Genomic DNA, 23,108 nt, shown 5'->3' with positions numbered 1-23,108 from the left:
CTAGAACAGGGATGGGGAACCTGCAGCCCTCCAGACATTGTTGGACTCCAAATCCCATCAGCCCCAGGCAGATAGGCCAATGGCCGGGGTGCTGGGAGTTTCATTAATAGCGTTTTTCTGATGCATACCAGGGTAGGCTTGGGGGTCGGGGTGGGGAAGAAAACGGAAGGGATAGGGTAGAACCAAGAGGGAGTGTCACATACAGCCACCCCTTGACCAATGACACAATGATTCTGCAGATATACTGACTGGTGTCAGGAGAAAATTATCCCCTGGCATGATTTGGGTTGGGGGGGGCATTGGCAGGGAGATGCAAGGTGCCACACCCACTTTAAAACACAATTGCAAAAGATTAGGGGTGGCAGAGGGTGAGGAAGAATGAAGGACTAAGCAGATTGTCCAGGGTGCTAATGAGTAGGTGCTCCCCAATAACCTAAAATAAGAACCGACAATCACTTGCAGCAGCAACACTGGGAGTTGTAGTCTAACAACGCCTGGAGAGTCACAGGTTTCTCAGTCGTGCCCTATAGCCTGCCACCCCAAACCTGATGCCTACTTCCCACAGCTGTTAAAATTGTACGATAAAGACCCTAAGAACCCAGGAATCCGAATAGACTGTCCCTGGACTTCAGAAGAACCTGGCTGCTGGTTCAAGTCAATGCCCATCTAGTCCAGAATCCTGTTCTCACGAGAGCTAACCTTTTTGGGGAGCCTGCAAACAGGACCTGAGGGCAACAGCAACTCCCACCACTTGTGATTCCTAAAAACTAGCACATTGCCTCTTTGGCATATCGGTGGTCATTATGGCTCAGTGACAGACTTCACTATGAATTTGCCCCATCCTCTTTTAAAGCCTCCTCTGGAAATGAGTCCTCTAGATTAACTATTCACTTTGTGGAGTGAAACTACTTTCCTCTGTCTGTCTGGAATCTTCCAACATTCAGCTTCAGTAAAGGGACCCCTGATCATTACGTCCAGTCGTGACCGACTCTGGGGTTGCGGAGCTCATCTCACTTTATTGGCTGAGGGAGCCGGCGTACAGTTTCCAGGTCATGTGGCCAGAAGGACTAAGCCGCTTCTGGCGAACCAGAGCAGTGCACGGAAACGCCGTTTACCTTCCCGCCGGAGCGGTACCTATTTATCTACTTGATGTGCTTTCAAACGGCTAGGTTGGCAGGAACAGAGACCAAGCAACGGGAGCTCACCCCGTCGCAGGGATTCGAACCGACGACCTTCTGATCAGCAAGTCCTAGGCTCTGTGGTTTAACCCACAGCGCCACCCGTGTCCCCAGTGCCACCAGCTTCATTGGACGTCCACAAATTCTAGTGCTATGAAAAAGGGAGAAAAACTTATCTCTGTCCACTTTCTCCACACCATGTATGATTTTATACACCTCAGTCATGCTCCCTCTTCCTTGCTTGTGTTGGTGCTGACCTTTAAAGCCCTAAATGGCCTCGGTCCAGTATATCTGAAGGAGCGTCTCCATCCCCATCGTTCTACCCAGACACTGAGGTCCAGCACCAAGGGCCTTCTGGTGGTTCCCTCACTGTGAGAAGCCAAGTTACAGGGGGCAGAGGGCCTTCTCGGTAGTGGCACCCACCCTGTGGAATGCCCTCCCACCAGATGTCAAAGAGAACAACAACTACCAGACTTTTAGAAGACATCTAAAGGCAGCCCTGTTTAGGGAAGCTTTTAATGTTTGATGCATTACTGTATTTTAATATTTTGTTGGAAGCCGCCCAGAGTGGCTAGGGAAGCCCAGCCAGATGGGTGGGGTACAAATAATAAATTTATTATTATTATTATTATTATTACTTTGCCACCAAGCAAGCAACAAACAACAACAGTATCTCAGAGCAAATGCTTTTATTTGAATTGCTGCAGCCTGCTGACTGACGGGTTGATATTTCCTGTTATCTTCCTCCTCCTGCAAGCACTCAGAATCAAGGTGTCTTGGTCCCACTCACCCAACTCTCTCTCTCGCACGAGCCACGGCCACCCACCCGTGCCAAGACTTTCACTTCTTTCTCCCCACTTTCTCCCTCTTGATATCCTTGGCCAGCTCCCCAATCAGCCTCCAGTACTCTCCGAATTTCAGCTCCTCATCGTTGTTGACATCCAAGCTCCTCATCTTCTCGTCGAGGTCGCCAACGTCCTTCGGAAAAGGAGGAAAAGAAAGGAAAAGTCAGGGATATGTCTAATTGTTAATTTGTTAATTAGACAAATTAACAGGAATTAGATGAATTAACAGGAAGGATCCGAAACCAGCAGGACCAGAATTTTACCGAAGACTGGAGTAAATTTACGATCTATATGAAAAGTATTTGTGATGATCACATGACATTTGCAGGTTTGCAAGAAGTTCTGTGAGGAGTACTGTTGGAAATATTGTAAAAATGGAAAAGGAGAGACGATAAGTTAAGAGAGGTAAAGACAATAAAAAATTAAGTAATGCATAAAAAGAGGTTAAGTCCAAAAAAAGTGTATTTGTAATAATTTGCGTGGTACGTTTTATAATTTGCATGTTAAAATTAATAAAAATGTATTATTATTATTTTAAAAAGGAAAAGTCAGGGATAGCAAAGGCGCTGCGACGTTTTGTCACACGAACCCGCTTGTAAAAATTATGTAAGGTATGGAGAAGACAGTCTGAGGAGAATTCTCTCTCTCTATCTCATCATACTCCTAGAGCTCAGAGTCATCCAAGAAAATTGATTGGTAGCCCTCGGTTCAGAACCAACAAAAGGAAATGCATCTTCATAACTATGCATAATTAACTTCAGGAATTTGCTCCTGCAAGATCTGGTCATCGCGGCAGCAGGTGTCTCGTGTTTGCATCACCCCATGGATGACACGGAGTCTGGTCCAACTTCCCACAAGCAGCAAGTGAGGGGGTGGTCTGAAAGCTACACGCACACAGAGTGAGAGAGGAAAGGAATTTCTTGCACACAGAAATCTAGCATGTCAGGTAGAAGGTGGTCTAGCTGAAATTTATTCCCTGAAGAACTAGTTTTCTACATGCTCTTTCTTGGCAGAGTAGACTAGGTTAGTTGTGTTGATTAATTTCAGTGGGTTTACTCTGGGTAGGAATAAGAACCCCATATATCTATAGCATTTTTATACCACTTTAGCAGTCGTGGCTTTTCCCCTTCTTAAATAATCCTGGGAAGTATACAACAGTTTGTTAGAGGCACTGGGAATTGTAACTGTCTTAAGGTCTCCTAAAATCTCTCAATTTAACAAACTACAGCTCCTAGTATCCTTTTTTTTATTTTGTGGGGCTGCCTTAAATGTATAGTATACACAGCCGAGACCATAACCCCATGGCTTAATGTAGATAATCAAAGGGAAGTCAATGTTTGTTTTTCTTTTTAGTGTTTATATTATTAACTTGTAAGATATGGATTTGTTTCATTTGTTTGTTTTGAATGTCGGTTTTAGTGTTTTGTGTACTGTTATTTTTTGATATTTTTCATGTTGTTGTTGTGTGGAAAATACTAATAAAATTTATATTAAAAAAGAAGAAAAGAAAATCAAAGGCAGCAGGAGTCGTATCCAAACCATCAATTGAAATCACATTTATACCACTTTTTAAAGTCAAGGCAGTTTCCTCCAAAGAATCTTGGGAACCACAGTTTAAGGGTGCTGGGAATCATAGCTCAGGGTGGGGTCTCCTAACATCACCCTTAATAAACAACTCCTCCCAGGATCCTATGGAGGCAGCCATGACTGTTAAAGCGGTATCACAGTTATTTGAACAGCTAGTACAGGTGGAGCCAAGCATTAGTCATTACTCAGAGTAGACCCACTGAAATCAATGGATGTGACTAACTTAGGCTCAGTGGGGTTGCTCCCAATCTTCATCCCACTCAGAAAAAGACCCCCGTTGACTTTAATGAACTAGACTAACGTAGGTCCGTTATTTCCAGTGGGTCTACTCTGAGCACAATGGCAACTGTCAAGTAGGCTCACTTTTAAAAGGGACACGAATCAAGGCCTCATGAAAATACATCAGCGTCTTAATGCACATTTCTCAAAATGGACACATGCGTATACGCAACGTTGCCTAATAGTCACATTTTTGCAGAGCACACATTTTTCTATGCAATTTTACCTAACACACACAAGCACAAAAATCTTTGCAAAGCAATTTTCCTGAATACAATGCATTTTTCTATCTTATTTTCACTAAGAGACGCATTCATACACATCTTGGTGTAAAAGGCTGTGCTAGAGAATGCATTGCATGATTCAGAGAAGGGTGAATTTTGAAGGCAGGCTGCATTTAAGTCATTGATTCCGAAAGCACGACTTAGGTTCTCCTCCAACTGCGCCATGAATCAAATGCAATACCTCCCCTGTCCTTAGACATTGCGACTGCTGCAGCTGCCAGCTACTCAAAACTTTTGCAATCCTTCACCTTACCTACTGGAATGTAGCACACGAGTGAATCCCTCCACTCGAGTCAGAGTCAGACCATTGGTTCGTCTGGCACAGTATTTCCAACACTGACTGGCAACTGCTCTCTAGGGTTTGAGGCAGGGTTCTCTCTCAGCTGTTGGAGACTAGCTGGATGCAGAGGAGAGGTGGGAGGCAGTAGATGGAGAACCCCCAAGGGAAGATGGCTCGGAGCCAGGGGACTGGTGGTGGGTGGTCAGAAGAAGACTGGGAGAAGGATGTGTCAGAAGCAGAAGGTGCAACAGGGTTTAGTGAGCAGTAAAGGTAAAGGTAAAGAGACCCCTGACCATTAGGTCAAGTCATGACCGACTCTGGGGTTGCGGCACTCATCTCGCTTAACTGTCCAAGGGAGCCGGAGTACAGCTTCTGGGTCATGTGGCCAGCATGACTAAGCTGCTTCTGGTGAACCAGAGCAGTGCACGGAAACGCTGTTTACCTTACCGCCGGAGCAGTACCTATTTGTCTACTTGCACTTTGACGTGCTTTCTAACTGCTAGGTTGGCAGGAGCAGGGACCGAGCAACAGGAGCTCACCCCGTCATGGAGAGTCGAACTGCCAACCTTCTGATCAGCAAGCCCTAGGCTCTGTGGTTTAGACCACAGCACCACCCGCATCCCTTAGTGAGCAGTAGGGCGGTTCATAAAAAACTTTTCTTTTGTAAATGCCTGCTCCAATGGTCTTATCTTACTACACTAGGGATTATATAGCTATATCTGAAATTTCATGCATATCAGTTAATGTCTTGACCCTGCTCCACTGAATTGAAATTTCACCCTTCACGACATAGTAAAAGCAGTATTCCGTAGAGGAGGGTCAAGATATTACCTGATATGCATGACATTTCAGATATAGCTGTATAATCCCTAAGATAGTAAGATAAGACCTTTGGAGCAGGCATTTACAACAAAAAAAAAGGTTTCTTATGAACCGCCGTAGTGAGCAGGAAGAGGCTGTGGCAGAGAGCAGTTCAGAAGCAGAGGCAGAAGCAGAGGCTGGAGAGGAGGGGGCCAAGAGGCCGAGATGAGGCAGGCTGCTGAAGAAGCCAGGGAGACTCCCCTCCTGCTGTGTCCAGCTTCCCTCCCTGCTGGTCTCCCAGGACCAGGAGAGGTGTGAAGAGGGAGTAGCAAAGACAGGCATGTCGACTGAGTCTCAGATTGCTTTGGAAGGAACTGGGGAGAAGCAGACTTAGGCAACTGTGGGCAACCCTCAGCTGCCTCATAGGGGGCAAGGTCTACCAGGATGAGTTGCTGTGCTCTCTAGACCTGGCCTCCTGAGCAGATCTTGTTTCCCTAACTTCACTGACGCCATGTGATTTATTGCTGACCTGCACGGGACACCTTGCCGACTCGAATAATGCCTCTTGCTTGCTTGGATGGAGGATTCGTGAAGGAAGGTGCGAGTGAGTGTGCGGGAACCAGTTTACTCGGCGAAGGTAAAATCCGCACTCGTTACTCCACTCACTGTGGCCTCTGGTCCCTTCCCAACACTGCAACATGGCGTTGGAAGGCTGCTCAGAAGGGAATGTCGCCCTCAAGCAGAAAACTGTTCCCTGCAGAGCTTCTGGGACATTCATTGAGAGGCAGTGGGTCTCCAACTTGTCCTTCAGCAAAATGCTTTCGGCCTAGCCCTGCTTATCCTGATTTTAAAATAAAAGTCTCCCCCATCCACCTGGTCTTACGCCCTATAATTTGTGTCGTTCCCCCCACCCTACCTTCATGAGGTTCGGGAGCTGCTCGTGAACAAGTTCCTTGAACTCTCCAGCCGTCAGAGTCCCCTTCTTGCCCTCACGGCCCGCATGCGTGAAGAAGATGTTGACGATCTTCTCGATGGCTGCCTCCAGCTCTGTCCATTCGCTGCTGGCCATCTCAGGACTGAGGAGTGGTGAGTGAGTTCCTTCCTCGCTGAGGCTGTGGCTCGATGGATGGAGAGTGTGTTTGTAGCGACGGGCTGTGTAAGACAGGCTCTGTGAACAGGGGAGAAGGAGAAGGTGAGGCAGTCAGGAGGAAATCAACAGGGGAAGAACAGGAGGAAAGTTGTCAACAAAGCAGCAAAGGACATAAGAAGAACTAAGAGACCATATAACACCGGTCTTGAAAGACCTACATTGGCTCCCAGTACACTTCCAAGCACAATTCAAAGTGTTGGTGCTGACCTTTAAACCCCTAAACGGCCTCGGTCCAGTATACCTGAAGGAGCGTCTCCACCCCCATCATTCTACCAGGACACTGAGGTCCAGCACTGAGGGCCTTCTGGCGGTTCCCTCACTGCGAGAAGTCAAGTTACAGGGAACCAGGCAGAGAGCCTTCTCGGTAGTGGCGCCCTCCCTGTGGAACGCCCTCCCACCAGATGTCAAAGAGAACAACAACTAACAGACTTTTAGAAGACATCTGAAGGCAGCCCTGTTTAGGGAAGCTTTTAGTGTTTGACGTATTGCAGTATTTTAATATTTTTTTGGAAGCCGCCCAGAGTGGCTGGGGAAGCCCAGCCAGAAGGGCGGGGTATAAATAATAAAGTAGTAGTAGTAGTAGTAGTAGTAGTAGTAGTAGTAGTAGTAATTTTTTTCTGTTGTTCTGCTGTTCTTTTATTGCTATGTCTTTTTATTTTTTTAACTGTCAGGGTCTTTCCATAGCAGTATTTTAAATGAACAGAATCAAAGCTCTGGCTAGTTAAAACATCGCCGTCAATCGACAACAACTCAACAAGAGAGACTAATGTCACTTGTTGCTTTGCCAAACGAATGCGCCATGGGCCGGTCTTTCAGCTTTTCATAGAATCACAGAACGGTAGAATTGGAAAGGATCCTGAGAACCATGTCATCCAACCCTCTGCCATGCAGGCAACATCCCGCTGTCCCAATCAGGGATCGAACCTGCAACCTTGGCGTTATCAGCACCACGCTCTAACCAGTTGAGCTACCAGTTTGCAATACTGCCTAGAGGCAAAGGAGAAAACATTCCAGAAGGCCTGTAAACGCCACCTTGGTAGCCAAGATAACCCCATGACCAATTGTCACTTGCTGCAAGAACAAGATCACATCGTATGTGGTGGGAATGCAGAGAAGTTAAAAAATTTTGGGAAATGATAGATAATGAATTGAAGAAAATGTTTAAAATAACATTTGTAAAAAAAAAAAAAAAAACCAGAAGCATTTTTGTTAGGGGTTGTAGGACAAGACCTGCCAAGGAAAACAAATAATTTATTCATGTATGCTACAAGAGCGGCAAGAGCACAAGGATAGAAGAATGAGGAAACCCCGACAAAGGAACAACGGCAAGAGAGACCGATGAACTATGCAGAATTGGCTAAACTGATATACAAACTGCGAGGTAAGGACAACGGTGACTTCAAAGAAGAATGGGAACTTTTTACAAAGTATTTAAAAAGACAACAAAATGAATTGTGACTCCTTGGCAGGTTTTGAATAAACACACACAAATTTAGTGATTGATAACATGGTAGATAGATAATATAAGGATTGAAATAATTTTATAATATGCTGAGAAATCAGAGAGAGGAACTGAGGGAAGTCTCGGGGGGGAGGGTTTGATGGGGAATGGGGAAAAGGGGGAAATAATGAATATGATATGTTTTGATATATTGTTATGTTAAAATTGTTAATAATATTTTTTTTTTTAAAAAAAGAACAAGATCAAATCGGCTTATTCACGTGCTTGGGCATATACTATATTAGTTGGCTTGCTTGGGATGCTTAGCAAGTTGGGAGAAGGGAGACCTCTCACACTGATTGCCAGCCAGCCTGAGATGGATGAGAGATAAGCTTCTGCCTTATCTGAGAGATGGATGAAAGCTTCCACCTTATCTGGGAGATGGATGAGAGATAATGTACTACCTTATCTGAGAGATGGAAGGGGGCTCTAACATAGTTTGCTTTGTGCATAAGTAATGCTTAACATAATAGCAGTGAGGCTCTGCAGGGAGCGTTGTAAGCTTACACTTTCCTTTAATAAAGCACTAGAACTGGCCATTCTGGAGTTCTCCCATCCTCCTTCAGCAGATCTGCATCAACCCGCTCTCATAAGCCCTTGACCTTTCTTCTCGTGAAAACCTATCAGCATATTCACTCAAACTTCTCCTGATGTTTGCAATTTTCTTATGCACCTATTTGCAACGTTCCCCAGTAGAATGCATTTGTGGCGGGTTGGTGTCACTAAGAGATCCATTTCTACGCACACTTTAACGCCAGTTTGTACATCGTTATACATGTTACTCCACGAAAGAAACTGGATTGCAAAATTCAGAGAAGGGCAGATTTCCGTTTGTGTATCATTTGGGGATGCAGAAACTAGGAAGATTTGTCTTTAAATGTGAGCTGAATCACATTTCTCCCCATCAACTCTGACTGTGGGTTGATCCTAGTACATTTCTGCAGGACATTGTATCCCAAAAATATTAGAAAGTGGTCAAGTCCCAAGGAGAAGGGAACTGGTTGTTAAGGGGGCAAGGAGCTCGCCTCCCTCTGTGGAAATTAGGAACTAATAACACCACTAAAAAGAATTAGCAGTAAGAAATAACAATGCACATATCAGAGTTGTATCTTTCCACCCATAGATTAATCAGTTGCATTGCGCTGCATGCTGACTTGGGAATAAGCCACCTCCAACTCAATGAGGCTTACTTTTGGGTAAATGTGAGGAGGTGAATTCAGTTGCATGGATGTGTGGGCCGGATCCTATGGATGCCCTCTTGCAAACCAGTCCTGCTGAATTCAGGGCGAAAGCATGTATAGGATTGCACCACTTTCCTCCCGGGGCAACTAAAGCACTTCTAAACGCAACTTTGGGGTCAGGAGAGACACTATCCCCTCCGTCCCACAGCCCTGCGATCTGGCTCCCCATACCACACCAGCTAATTCTCTTAAAAGGCAATTAGCTCCAAAATAGGTGATCAACGTCCAATTTGGCTGGTCCTTATGCTGGATAGCTGGCTGGACTGAGAATTAACAGCACCCTTTAAAATGTAAAAAAAGTACTTAACACGAGGTACCACTGTATAGGGAGATAACTGAATGGACAGAGACAGACAGTGCAGCCATTAACATATTTACTTAGGGCATGTGTCTCCTAAAGTTCACTGGCTCTCAAGTAAAAGTGCTTAGGATCGCATTGCCCACTTGTTTCTTAAACGTAAGAGCAGAGGAGGAGTCCTGCGGGATCAGACCACTGGCCCATACAATCCAGAACCCTGTTCTCACAGTGGTCCTCACCCCTGCTGCAGGTTCCAGTAACTGGCGTTCAGAAGCACTGCTGCCTGTGGAGGCAGAGTCAAACCATCATGGCTAGTAGCCATCCATAGCCCTCTCCTCCTCCTCCAGGAAAATTTCTCTAATCCTTTTTCTTGAAGCCACCCAAGTCGGTCGCCAGCGGCCACTGCCTCCTGCGGTGAGTTCCACAGTTTACTCTGCACTGCATGGAAAAGCCCTTCTTTTTATCTGCCCCGGCCCTTCCCACATTCAACTCCACTTCAAACTCTGGTGTTATGAGAGATGGGGAAACGCCTTTTCTCTGTCCTCGTGCATCACTACTGTATTTTTAGCTCTATAGGAAGCACCAGACCACAAGACGCACCTAGTTTTTGGAGGAGGAAGACAAGAAAAAAAATATTCTGAATCTCAGAAGCCAGAACAGCAAGAGGGATCGCTGCGCAGTGAAAGCAGCAATCCCTCTTGCTGTTCTGGCTTCTGGGATAGCTGCGCAGCCTGCATTCGCTCCATAAGACGCACACACATTTCCCTTTACTTTTTAGGAGGGAAAAGTGAGTCTTATAGAGCAAAAAATACGGTATATAAACTTCTCTCGCGCCACCTCTTAATGGTCATTTCTCTAAGCTAAAAAGTCCCAGATGCTGACATTAATAATAATAATAATAATAATAATAATAATAATAATAATTTATTATTTATACCCCACCCATCTGGCTGGGCTTCCCCAGCCGCTCTGGGCGGCTTCCAACAAAATATTAAAATACCGCAATGCAGCAAACATTAAAAGCTTCCCTAAACGGGGCTGCCTTCAGATGTCTTCTAAAAATCTTTCCTCATGGGGTGGGGGCTCGCTCCAACCCCCTTGATCATTTGTGGTTGTCCTTTTCTGAAATTTTTCCCATTCTGCAATATCTCTTTTTTTTTTTGAGGGGAGGAGCCCAGAACTTCTTAAACCTCTGAGCTTATCTCAGAATCTCACCAGTACAGTGGTACATCAGGTTAAGAACTTAATTCATTCCGGAGGTCCGTTCTTAACCTGAAACTGTTCTTAACCTGAGGTACCACTTTAGCTAATGGGGCCTCCTGCCACCGCCACACGATTTCTGTTCTCATCCTGAAGCAAAGTTCTTATCCCGAGGTACTATTTCTGGGTTAGCGGAGTCTGAAACCTGAAGTGTCTGTAACCCGAGGTACTACTGTACCTCAAACAGATAACCCTCCTCTGCTTGCAGATTTTTCTAACACACCTCAATGCATGCATGTAATCCATGAATGCAATGGTGGATTGGATGGGTGTTTTCAACTGATTCATCGCCTCCCAAAATTCTTTTCGTTAGTCAGCAGACTTTGCACTCCCATAACTGCACTGCCCCATATCTCTCTCTCTCTCTCTCTCTCACACACACACACATGCACATCCCATGACCAAAGAAGGGAGTCCAGCCTCTGTCACCAACTGGCAGCATGCCCCTTCCCAAGGATTGCCACTTACCCTGAAGACGGACGCTTGCAAGGATAATGTCAGTGGGGGAAGAGGGCGGTGCTTTTTATACAGCTGTGGGCAGCCAGAATCGGGGGAAACGAGGAAGGGGGGGGGAGTTGTTCAAAGGATCAGTGCTCCATTAAGCTAAAAGACTTTGCTGGTGTACGGTTTCTCTTTCCACAGACACCGCCCACGCCTGGACTCCCCCCCCCCCCAGGCTGCAGCCCGCAGTGCTACTAACACAGGGCACTGCCTTCCTGGCTTGTCAACAACAACCCACAAAGCTTAGCAGCCAGTCTTGGCCCTGCCCAGCCGTCCACAAACAAACTTTCCTTTTGCAAGATTCGGCATGCAACCAAGGAAAGTCGGGGGGGGGTGAGAAGCCCCCGACAACACCACCTCGTGTTTGTGGGTGTGTACAGGCTGCAGAAGACACACAAGGGGAGAGTTTGTGTTACAGACTCTCTGCCGGGGCCTCGGGATGAGTTAGCAGGGAAGGCGGTGGAAGCCCTCCAGGAAAATCTATTTCATGAGCTGACTCACTCGCCCAGCCACCGTTTGCAGAAAAACACAACTGGCCGTTGCTCACGCTGGGACATTTTTTTTGTGGGGGGGAGAGGGGTAGTTTGATTTTGATTTTGGCCAGGAAAAGTAAACAGGATGCCCTAGCAAGGCTTGGACTTGATGCCAGGCTCGGACAGGAAGATCTAGCAAGGCTTGGATTTAAGTCGGGTTGAGACAAGCATACCCTCCAACGTTTCTCTGATGAAAATAGGGACGTCCCATTCCACAATGAATTTTACTACAGTGGTGCCTCGCAAGACGAAAAGAATCCGTTCTGTGATTCTCTTCGTCTAGCGGATTTTTCGTCTTGCGAAGCAAGCCCATTGACGGATTAGCGGATTAGCGCTATTAGCGGCTTTTAGCGGCTTATCGGCTTATCGGATCAGCTGATAAGCGGCTTAGCGGCTTAGAAAAAGGGGGGAAGGAAAAAAACCCCGCAGGAACTCGCAAGACATTTTCGTCTTGCGAAGCAAGCCCATAGGAGATTCGTTTTGCAAAGCACCTCCAAAACGGAAAACTCTTTCGTCTAGCGAGTTTTCCGTCTTGCGAGGCATTCGTCTTGCGGGGCACCACTGTATTTATACCCCACACTGGGTTGTCCCAGCCTCTCTGGGCAGCTTCCAACATATATGAAAACATAATAAAACATTAAACATAAAAAACACAACTTCCCTATATAGGATTGCTTCAGACAGCTCGGGGGTTGGATAACTCCATACCCTCCAGTGCAAATAGGGTCATCCTACCATACCCTCCAACGTTTCTCCGAAGAAAATAGGGATGTCCTAAGGAAAAGCAGGATGTTCCGGGGTCAAATCAGAAACCGGGACAGCTTCTCTAAATCGGGGACGTCCCTGAAAAATAGGGACACTTGGAGGGTCTGAGACAGGATGATCTAGCGAGATTTTGAATTTAATTCAGGATCAAACAGTTTGATCTAGCAAGGCTTGGATTTAAGTCAGATTCAGTCAGGACGACCTTGCAAGATTTTGAATTTAAGTCAGGCTCAGACAGACTCAGACAGGAAGTTTAGCATTCATGGGAGTTGTAGTCTAACAATCACTGGATAGATGCAGGTTCCTTCCTAACCCAACTGGGCCAGTTTTCCACTGAAGACCAGGAAATCATAGCATCTGGAATTAAGTGGTATGCTGCCTTTTGATTATAGGGATTCTGTTTAACCATTGAAATAACTCAAGATCACAGGTCTGCGCTCTGAATGAATGTACAGTGGTGCCTTACAAGACGAAAAGAATCCGTTCTGTGATTCTCTTCGTCTAGCCGTTTTTTCGTCTTGCGAAGCAAGCCCATTGATGGATTAGTGGATTAGCGCTATTAGCGCTATTAGCGGCTTTTAGCTGCTTATCTACTGATCGGATCAGCTGATAAGCGGCTTAGCGGTTTAGAAAAAGGGGGGAGGGGGGAAAACCAGCAGGAACTCGCAAGACATTGTCGTCTTGTGAAGCAAGCCCATAGGAAATTCGTTTTGCGAAGCACCTCCAAAACGGAAAACTCTTTCGTCTAGCGAGTTTTCCGTCTTACGAGGCATTCGTCTTGCGGGGCACCACTGTATCTGGAACGTTGCCTCTTTTCCTTCAACATTCAACAGTTACCCATGGATTAAAGATGTCCACATGAATGATATATCCATCCCCACCAACAATCAGCTGGCATTTTGTGGCCACTGAGCATGCTCAATTCTTGTTTTGCTGGAGGGTTTGTTTGTTTGTTTGTTTGTTTCCCTCCCCTTAGCATTTCTCCCCAAATAGATTTCAACATCTGTAAACCTCAGGATTCCCCAAGCCAGTCGATATCTCCCTCTTGCAGAAGGATCCTGCCATTTTCATGACTTAACCATCAGCGATAGAAGGAATTATGCATCATGGAACGTTTTGTGGGGGAAATATTTTTATTTTGTAGAAGAATCAGTGCCTGGCTTCAATGCCCAGCCCGTTAGAGATCCACAATATTTACCAACCTTCCCAAGAATGGGGGAGGGGACGACCCCCCCACACTCATCCTTTCCTCACTGCCTCAAGATCTTCCTTTTCTAAACAATAAATTGACTGATGCTAAATTGCATATTATCACAATTCCAAACTGTTTTATATATCAAACATCCTTGTTTCCTAAGAAGAAAACTGCACAAGAACGTGGCAACACGAGAACGGGCCTTCTCTGCAGTGGCTCCCCGTCTGTGGGACGTTCCTTTTCAACCAGGCTTTTGGTTGATTTGATTGACATATGCCCTTTTAAAATGTGGGGTTTTTATGGGAGAGGGTGTTATTGGGTTATTGTTTTTATTTTGATTATATATTTTGTGGTTTTGAGTTCTGGTTTTGTTCTGTGAGCTGCCCTGAGACCTCCAGGTATAGGGCAGAATATAAATTCAATAAATAAATCAAATGAATGAATAAATACAAAGAAAACAAATGAAATAGAACGTGGGGGAAAGAAAATGGCATGTGGGAGGGGAGGGATAATATAACAAAAAAGGCTATAGCTCCGTGAGATAATGCAATCATTTACATTGTCATTCCAGAAAAGGCCCACTTCTCAACAAATGTGCTTTCCTGAGTATTACATATTGTGTTTTTCCTATGTGTAAGGTTTATCGTTAAGATAGTTTGCCAGGTTTTCCTTAGCCAATCAGATATGGGGATGGGGTCATATTTCTGTTTTTGTGCCATATACTGTTTTGTTGTCGTTAGCAGCATCGTAATCAGCTGCACTTCAGTGTTAATGACCTCAGAGCGAAGTATCAAATGGAGAGTTATTTTTCAATGTTCTCAAATGACGATGCTAAGCTGCAGCTTTCCCCCACTCCGACTCTGCAAGCTCATAATCCCAAATCCACTCACATTTAGTTCAGTCTACAGCAGTCACTTACCTGCTATTGGAAAAATGTGGTCACCGACCCCCCCACCACCACACACACAAACACACACACACACACACACACACACACACACACACTCCTGTGCTCCTCCCCAAGTCACCAGCCTCCTCCAGTCCTTCCTGTTTTTTTTTAAAGAATTTTTATTGATTTTACAACTTTTTCATGACAAACAAACATATAGACAAAACATACAAAACATGCATTGTTTCAGAACATATTTACATGAACTTCTTTTCTCGGACTTCCCCATACCTCCCCTTTCTGCATCCCTATGTCCATAGTTTTTTAGCAACATGTAACTATTTCTTTTCAACTTCTTTCATTTTAATCCTTTCATTAATCTAATCTTATTTCACTGTAGCCCTTTCTTTCTAAAAGCCTCGACATTCTAGCATTCATCAAGTTTATAATAGTCCTTAAGATAAATTTTAAATTTCTTCCATTCTTCTTCCGCAGTCTCTTTTCCCTGATCGCGGATTCTGCCCAGTCCTTCCTGTTTTTGAACACTGCTTTAGCAGAAGCGGTGAAGGTTCAGTCCAATATCTTACTGGTTTACCCTGAGCAGCTCAATTTGTTGTAGACTGCTTTGGGAACGGGAATGGGCAAATCCGTTCCTCCTTTTTCCCCATTATTCAGTTCAGTTCTCCACATCTGCACATCAGTTTGCAGATCCACACCCTCCCCACAAAAAAAGCCTTTCTGAGAATTCATCAGCTTGAATCGAAGAATTCATTTTTGGGCATGACTCCTGGCATACACAATCTTGCATGCATTTTTTTTTCCATGTTTGCAAAGCAATTTTCAGTAATACAATGCATATTTGACATGTTACTTCCACTAACAGATGCACACTTTGGTCTCATGGGTGAATTTTTTGTATGCATGACTCAGCTGCAGAATTGCACTGCAAAAGCACAAATTTCAAAGGTCGGCCACAATTCGATTCATGCATTGCTTCGGGTGAATCAGTAGGTTTGACTTTAAGTTCGAACCGAAACAATTTCCCCTCCATCCCTATACCTGACCACTGGCTGTGCTGGCTACACACTCATTCTAAATGTGGACCAATGTTTCCTACCTTCTAGACCAGCACAAGAGGCAGATATCAGAAGGAAGGGGGGAAAGAGGCAGCGGTGGTGCAGTGATTAGAGTGGATAACTAGGACCTGAGAGGGAGATTGGAGTTTGAAAACCACCACTCAGCCATGAAGCTCACTGCGTATGATCTCAGGCCCAGCCACTGCCTCTCAGCCTAACCTACCTTTCAGATGGCATGGAGAGAACTGTGTACAGTGGTACCTTGGGTTACATACGCTTCAGGTTACATACGCTTCAGGTTACAGACTCCGCTAACCCAGAAATATTACCTCAGGTTAAGAACTTTGCTTCAGGCTGAGAACAGAAATCGTGCTCCGGCGGCGTGGTAGCAGCAGGAGGCCCCATTAGCTAAAGTGGTGCTTCAGGTTAAGAACAGTTTCAGGTTAAGAACGGACCTCTGGAACGAATTAAGTACTTGACCAGAGGTACCACTGTATGTCACTTTGAGCTCCTTGAGGGGGGAAAAAGCTGGGATGGAAATCAATCAATCAATCAATCAATCAATTAACGAATACACACAATTTCCCCCATTAGATACATTTTTGTCAATATGGTTTGTTTGTTTGATTGATGGATGGACTGCATAGCAAAATTCAGAGAAGTGCGAATTTTGACGGATAGCTGTCTTTTCGTTCCCGAAAGTGAGGATTTGATAGATTTGGCTGAAAGCTGGATCCGATTTCTCCCCCCGCCCCCATCACTGAGGAGAGCCTCAGGAAGTTCCCCCTCAGGCCTTCCTTAGACATACCTTGGCTTTATGGACCAATTGCCTGACTCAGTATTAAGTGTCCTTGTAAAACAGCTAAGTTATTTGACAATAATAGTAATAAGGCTATGTTTTGCTCCTTTGGCCCACAGAGAGATAACACTGGAATGCAGAAGAGGCGGCGGGACAAGAATTACCGGAAAGATCCTTCGGCGTACAAAGCAACAACCCCTATGCGCTGCCGAGAGGCCCAGTGTTTTGACTCCGACATGTCACACTTTAAAAAAAGGAAAAAATCAAATTAACATTGCGTAGGTTTTGCGAGACCTGGCGACGCATCTGAGGTTGTTTTATTCATTCATTCATCAAAATTGCAGTTAGGGTCCACCTTTTATTCCAATGAGCTGAAGGTGACATACATGGTTCTGATCTTCTCGTTTCATCTTCACAACCGCCCTGTGAGGTAGGCCAGGCTGAGACGCACAGACTGTGGCAAGGTCTCATTCAGCGAGCTTCAAGGCCAAGACGGGATTTGAACCCAGCTCTCTCCTAAGTCCTAGTCCAGAACCCCAAGGGGAAATGATTGCTGTGGTGACAACGTGGACTAGACGGACCACTGGCCTGATCAGACAGGGATCGTCTTACATGCCCTTCATCATTTCTCCGATGAAAATGGGGACTTCCATCATCATCATCATCATCATCATCATCATCATCATTATTATTATTATACCACGCCCATCTGACTGGGTTGCCCCAGCTCAGGGCAGCTAGGCAGTTTCCAACATATATAAAAACATCATAAAGCATTAAACATTTTTTTAAAAACCTATACAGTGGTACCTCGGGTTACAGACGCTTCAGGTTACAGACACTTCAGGTTACAGACACTTCAGGTTACAGACTCCGCTAACCCAGAAATAGTACCTCGGGTTAAGAACTTTGCTTCAGGATGAGAACAGAAAGTGCAGCAGCAGGAGGCCCCATTAGCTATAGTGGTGCTTCAGGTTAAGAACAGTTTCAGTTTAAGAATGGACCTCCAAAACGAATTAAGTACTTAACCCGAGGTACCACTCTACAGAGGTGCTTTATATGCTTGGCTTGGGGGTCACATTAACTCCTCAACATTTCTCCAGTGAGAATAGGGACAACCTAAGGAAAACCGAGGGACGCGGGTGGTGCTGTGGGTTAAACCACAGAGCCTAGGACTTGCCAATCCGAAGGTTGGCAGTTCGAATCCTCGCGATGGGGTGAGCTCCTGTTGCTCAGTCCCTGCTCCTGCCAACCTAGCAGTTCGAAAGCATGAAGTGCAAATAGATAAATATGTACCACTCCGGCAGGAAGGCAAACGGTGTTTCCGTGTGCTGCTCTGGTTCGCCAGAAGCGGCTTAGTCATGCTGGTCACATGACCCGGAAGCTGTACGCCGGCTCCCTCGGCCAGTAAAGCGAGATGAGCGCTGCAACCCCAGAGTCGGTCACAACTGGACCTAATGGTCGGGGTCCCTTTACCTTTAAGGAAAACCTATCCATTCTGAGGGAAATCAGCCCTGAGTGCTCACTAGAAGGGCAGATCCTGAAGCTAAGGCTCCAGTACTTTGGCCACCTCATGAGAAGAGAAGACTCCCTGGAAAAGACCCTGATGTTGGGAAAGATGGAGGGCACAAGGAGAAGGGACGACAGAGGATGAGATGGTTGGACAGTGTTCTCGAAGCTACCAGCATGAGTCTGACCAAACCGCGGGAGGCAGTGGAAGACAGGAGTGCCTGGCGTGCTCTGGTCCAGGGGGTCACGAAGAGTCGGACATGACTAAACATCAACAAGGAAAAGTGGGACATTCCAGGATCAAATCAGAAACCAGGACGGATTCTGTAAATCCAGAAAATTCCCTGGAAAATAGGGGCACTTGGAGGGTCCGTCCTTATGTTCTTAAACCAACAAGCCCCATTATCAGAAGAGAGATTCCCACATTTTTCATTGTCGTTCCTCGCCCCCCGTCATGATCAAGCCCGGCCTGTCGGCAACAGCAAACGCTGATTGATTGACACACATTCCTTCCTTCTGTGGAGGCTTGCAATAACAGGGGCTTTTTTTAGTTTTTGCAAACCATCGCCAGCCTCCTGTTGCTGAGCCCTAACACGTTCAGATGACCCGGGATTCTGGGAACACCAGCAGCAAGGAACACCGGCCCGGCCTGTTTCGTGTGCCCACACGCGCATAACTCTGTCTCGCTCACCCATATGCTAATCCGGGCCAGTCGAGCTCCATGCCATCGCCAAGGGTAGATAATAGATTTCCGGAGAACTGGGACAAGGCGAGGACGTCACAGCTTTCCAACCCCGGAAGCAACCACCTTTGGCTGGAGAAAAAGAGGCACGTGCCATAGGACTCAGAGGATAAGCGAGGTCATGTGTCACACACCAGCTCCCCAGTGAATAATGGCCAACTGCTTGTGACAGCGTTGCCTCCCCCCAAACAATATTTATTTATTCAAATTTCTGAACCACATCATATTTTGAAATTTTCAAGGCCACATTCACACCATGCATTCAAAGCGCAATAATATCCCTTTAAACAGCCAGGGGTGTCCTCTCCCCCCCAAAATAAAAGAATTCTGGGAGCTGTTGTTTGTTATGATCGCTGAGAGTTGTTAGGAGACAAACCCCCCCCCCCCCCGTTCTCTTTGCAGAGCTACAATTCCCAGAGTGGTTTAAGAATCAAGCCCTCTTCGCAGGGATTTTTGGGATTTGTAGCCCTCTGAGGGGTATAGGGGGGTCCGTTCTCAGCTTCCTGAAGAAAGGAGAGCTCCCATAATCTTATTTTTTTGGGGGGAGCCTATTTATAGTGCAATGATACCACTTTAAATAGTCATGGAGCCCCGCAAAGGATTCTGGGACCTGTGGTTTGTTAAGGGTGCTGAGAGTTGTTAGGTAAAGGTAAAGGGACCCCGACCATTAGGTCCAGTCGTGACCGATTCTGGGGTTGCGGCACTCATCTCGCTTTATTGGCTGAGGGAGCCGGCGTACAGCTTCCGGGTCATGTGGCCAGCATGACTAAGCCGCTTCTGGCGAACCAGAGCAGTGCATGGAAACGCCGTTTACCTTCCCGCCAGAGCGGTACCTATTTATCTACTTGCACTTTCAGCTGCTTTCAAACTGCTAGGTTGGCAGGAGCTGGGACCGAACAACGGGAGCTCACCCCATCGCAGGGATTCGAACCGCCAACCTTCTGATCGGCAAGTCCTAGGCTCTGTCGTTTAGACCACAGAGCCACCCGCATCCCTCCCTGAGAGTTGTTAGGAGACACCCATTTCCCCTCACTGAACTGCAATGTATGGTGTGAATGTGGCCATTTTGATGTAAAAACAAAGACACAAACCCCTGGTACACAAAGAAGGAGAAAGGGGGAGACTCAGCGAGCTCCCTGGGAAAGAAGGGAATGACAGTGTGGTGTAGTGGTTAGAGTGCTAGACCAGGACATGGAAGACCAGGGTAAAGCTCATTGGGTGTGGCCTTGGGCCAGTCACTGCCTCTCAGCCTAAGGACAAAACAGGGGGAGGCAGAGAAGCATGTATGCCATCTTGAATTCCGTGACGGAAAGTTGGGATATAAATGTAATAAATACATACATAAATCTTCAGAGAAAGGCTGACAATGAATCAGGCCTGTATTTCAGCAGGTGAGGAATCCTTCTCAGCCCCGAGGGCCACATTCCAACCTTCTGAGGGCCACAAGCCAGGGGTGAATTTTTTACCAATCTGATTTTTTTACATTTGCATAGTAGGCTATTTTCTGCACGCACACACACTTTTCTCTTTATCCTTCATCCAGTCAAGCAAGACGACATATCTCCAGCCAGGCCAAAATACTCAAGGGTTGGTGAGGGTGTGGGCTTGGGAGGGTGGTTCTGAGGGCCGGATAGATATATTTGGAGGGCCACATTTGACCCATGGTTTTCCATTCTTGCTGCATCTAAACGCTGTGCAGTCTCTCACACACCAGAGAGAAGCCGAAAATATGCAATTTCTACATCTTTGTGAACCAGAGTCAGAGAGGGAAATTGGGGGAGGCAGCTCCCCATTATCTCCACCATCATATTTTGAAACCTTACGGCATGTCAGAGAGTAACTACTTTGCCAGGCACGGTTTGAGGAATGCATGACATCATACCATCGGAACTCGCTGTTACAGGGTTGCTTGATGAGTATTAAATGAGGCGACTGTCAACTTTTGATTTCACAATGACTGCCAGAGGTGTAGCCAGCTGGGTCCTGACAGGATGTTCTGTCCCAGGGGTGGAGCCTAGCAGCTTCAAGACGGAGTCGATAGTGAAAGGAAGGAAGGAAATTTTGTTGAGCCAATTCCTGGACTTTAATGGGCTGTTTAGTCTCCAATTTCTTAAACCTGAGCATAGGAGCCAAGTCCTAGAGGCCAAGGTCCCTTTGCCCCCCAAAATAACATATTTGAGGGCCCTCCAAAGTTGATGGGCATTGCATTCAAATGGGGTGTGTGTGATCAATTATGCAAGGCAGGGCTTACCTGGAGTCCCCTCCAATATTGTACTCAAGTTAGCACCCCTGTACCTGAGTCAAAAGGGATGCAGGTGGTGCTGTGGGTTAAACCACAGAGCCTAGGACTTGCCGATCAGAAGGTCAGTGGTTCGAATCCTTGTGACGGGGTGGGCTCCCGTTGCTCGGTCCCTGCTCCTGCCAACCTAGCAGTTCGAAAGCACATCAGAGTGCAAGTAGATAAATAGGTACCAATCCGGCGTTTCCGTGCACTGCTCTGGTTCGCCAGAAGCGGCTTAGTCATGCTGGCCACATGACCTGGAAGCTGTACGCCGGCTCCCTCGGCCAATAAAGCGAGATGAACGCTGCAACCCCAGAGTCGGTCACGACTAGACCTAATGGTCAGGGGTCGCTTTACCTTTACCTTTACCTGAGACAAGGTTGGCTGGTGTCCAATGGGACTGAGAGGGCAGAAGGCAGGGAGACCAACAGCAGGTGGAACCAGAGCCAGTGATAGGCAAAAGTGTCCCACCCTGACTGGTTGTAAGAAGACAGGTGGATCAGCAGCAAACATCTGGGGAAACATTCTGAGCCAAGCAATATCTTAACATAGAATTAAAATGTCAGGTTGTTGTCAGGCTGCAGTTTGCATGGCCGCAGACAGGTGGCACTGTGAACTGTGACGTCATGAGACACAGTGGGTGGTCACCCCTAACGAGCCATGGAGGGGCAGCCAGAAGTCTGTAGGCCCACGGTTCCCCTATCTCATCTGTTGGATCCTCTGCTTTTCAGCCCTGGCAACAGGAGCAGCACGAGGATGAAGAATTTACCCAGAAGCAGCAGCCTATTTCGCTTTTTTGTACTGATTTTTAAACGTATTTATATTTGTATATTATAAAACACTTTGAGATGGCTTGTTAATGCTAAGCACTCTATACATATTATGAAATAAATTGCTATAGAATTGCATGCAAAAAGAGTTGCATCAAAGTTACACTCGGAGTAGACTCACTGAAATGAATAGACACAAGTGAGTCACGCCCATTATTTTCCATGAATCTACTCTGAGCAGAACTAATGTTGCATACAACCCATCATGTGTATATTCGGGGAAAATGTTCGCAGAAATGCATGGGAAATTTTGCGCAAACTTTTTTTTTAATTCACGTTTTGGTGCAGAAAAGGTACAAATTTAAAACTGGGGAAGGGGGGGGGAGAGAGAGAATTAGGAAGTTTGAGAGGTTTGACCATCCCTAGAAGAGTAAAAGGTAAAGGACCCCTAGACAGACCAAGGCGACTATGGATTAGGGTGTTCATCTCGCTTTTCAGGCCAAGGGAGCCGGCGTTTGTCCACAGACAGCTTTCCGAGTCATGTGGCTAGCATGACTAAATCACTACTGGCGCACGGAGGACCGTGACGAGTGCCAGAGTGCACGGAAACGCCGTTTACCTTCCCGCCACAATGGTACCTATTTATCTACTTGCACTGGTGTGCTTTCGAACTGCTGGGTTGGCAGAAGCTGGGACAGAGCAACGGGAGCTCACCCCGTCACGGGGATTCGAACCGCCAACCTTCCAATTGGCATGCCCAAGAGGTTTAGACCTCAGCGCTACCCGTGTCCCTCCCTAGGAGGGTGGCACTATGTGATTACCCTGCATCGGCGGCATAGCAACCTCCCAGTATTATGGGAGCTGTAGAGTGGTTAAGGGACCCTTTCTCTCTTCACAGAGAGGTAAAGGTAAAGGGGCCCCTGACCATTAGGTCCAGTCGTGGCCGACTCTGGGGTTGCAGCACTCATCTCGCTTTATTGGCCGAGAGAGCTGGCGTACAGCTTCCGGGTCATGTAGCCAGCATGACTAAGCCGCTTCAGGCAAACCAGAGCAGCGCACGGAAACGCCGTTTACTTTCCCACCGGAGCAGTACCTATTTATCTACTTGCACTTCGTGCTTTCAAACTGCTAGGTTGGCAGGACCTGGGACTGAGCAATGGGAGCTCCCCCCATCGCAGGGAATCGAACCACCGACCTTCTGATCGGCAAGTCCTAGGCTCTGTGGTTTAATCCACAACACCATCTGCATCCCTTCACAGAGAGCTATTGTTCTCCAAAATGGTTTAACAATCCACCTCTCTTTCCAGGGAATGCTGGGAATTGTAGTGGTGAGCGGCGAATAGG

General features: G+C 46.4%; 1 protein-coding gene across 1 annotated transcript; it reads right to left on the bottom strand.

Moving 5' to 3' along the window:
* Positions 1-1,852: 1,852 nt before the first annotated feature.
* Positions 1,853-11,327, bottom strand: LOC309520665 (protein S100-A13-like). The gene is made up of 3 exons (XM_082202670.1): positions 11,173-11,327; positions 6,171-6,422; positions 1,853-2,156 (listed from the first exon to the last, which is right to left on the bottom strand). Exons 2-3 carry the CDS (start codon positions 6,321-6,323, stop codon positions 2,019-2,021), a joined length of 291 nt encoding a protein of 96 aa, XP_082058796.1. The 5' UTR covers positions 6,324-6,422; positions 11,173-11,327; the 3' UTR covers positions 1,853-2,018.
* Between the last annotated feature and the right edge of the window lie 11,781 nt (positions 11,328-23,108).

Source organism: Podarcis vaucheri (genome assembly GCF_965113315.1).
Source record: "Podarcis vaucheri genome assembly, chromosome: 16".
Lineage (NCBI taxonomy): Eukaryota > Metazoa > Chordata > Lepidosauria > Squamata > Lacertidae > Podarcis > Podarcis vaucheri.
The sequence above is the reverse complement of the archived record's forward strand: the minus strand, read 5'-3'. Positions and strand labels throughout refer to the sequence as shown.

Bases quoted from the DNA above. Each gene is read 5' to 3' on its own strand.
- LOC309520665 (XM_082202670.1), bottom strand. From the start codon at position 6,323: ATGGCCAGCAGCGAATGGACAGAGCTGGAGGCAGCCATCGAGAAGATC. The intron at 2,157-6,170 runs GTAGGGTGGGGG...CCTTTTCCGAAG, and splicing joins AGCTCCCGAACCTCATGAAG to GACGTTGGCGACCTCGACGA.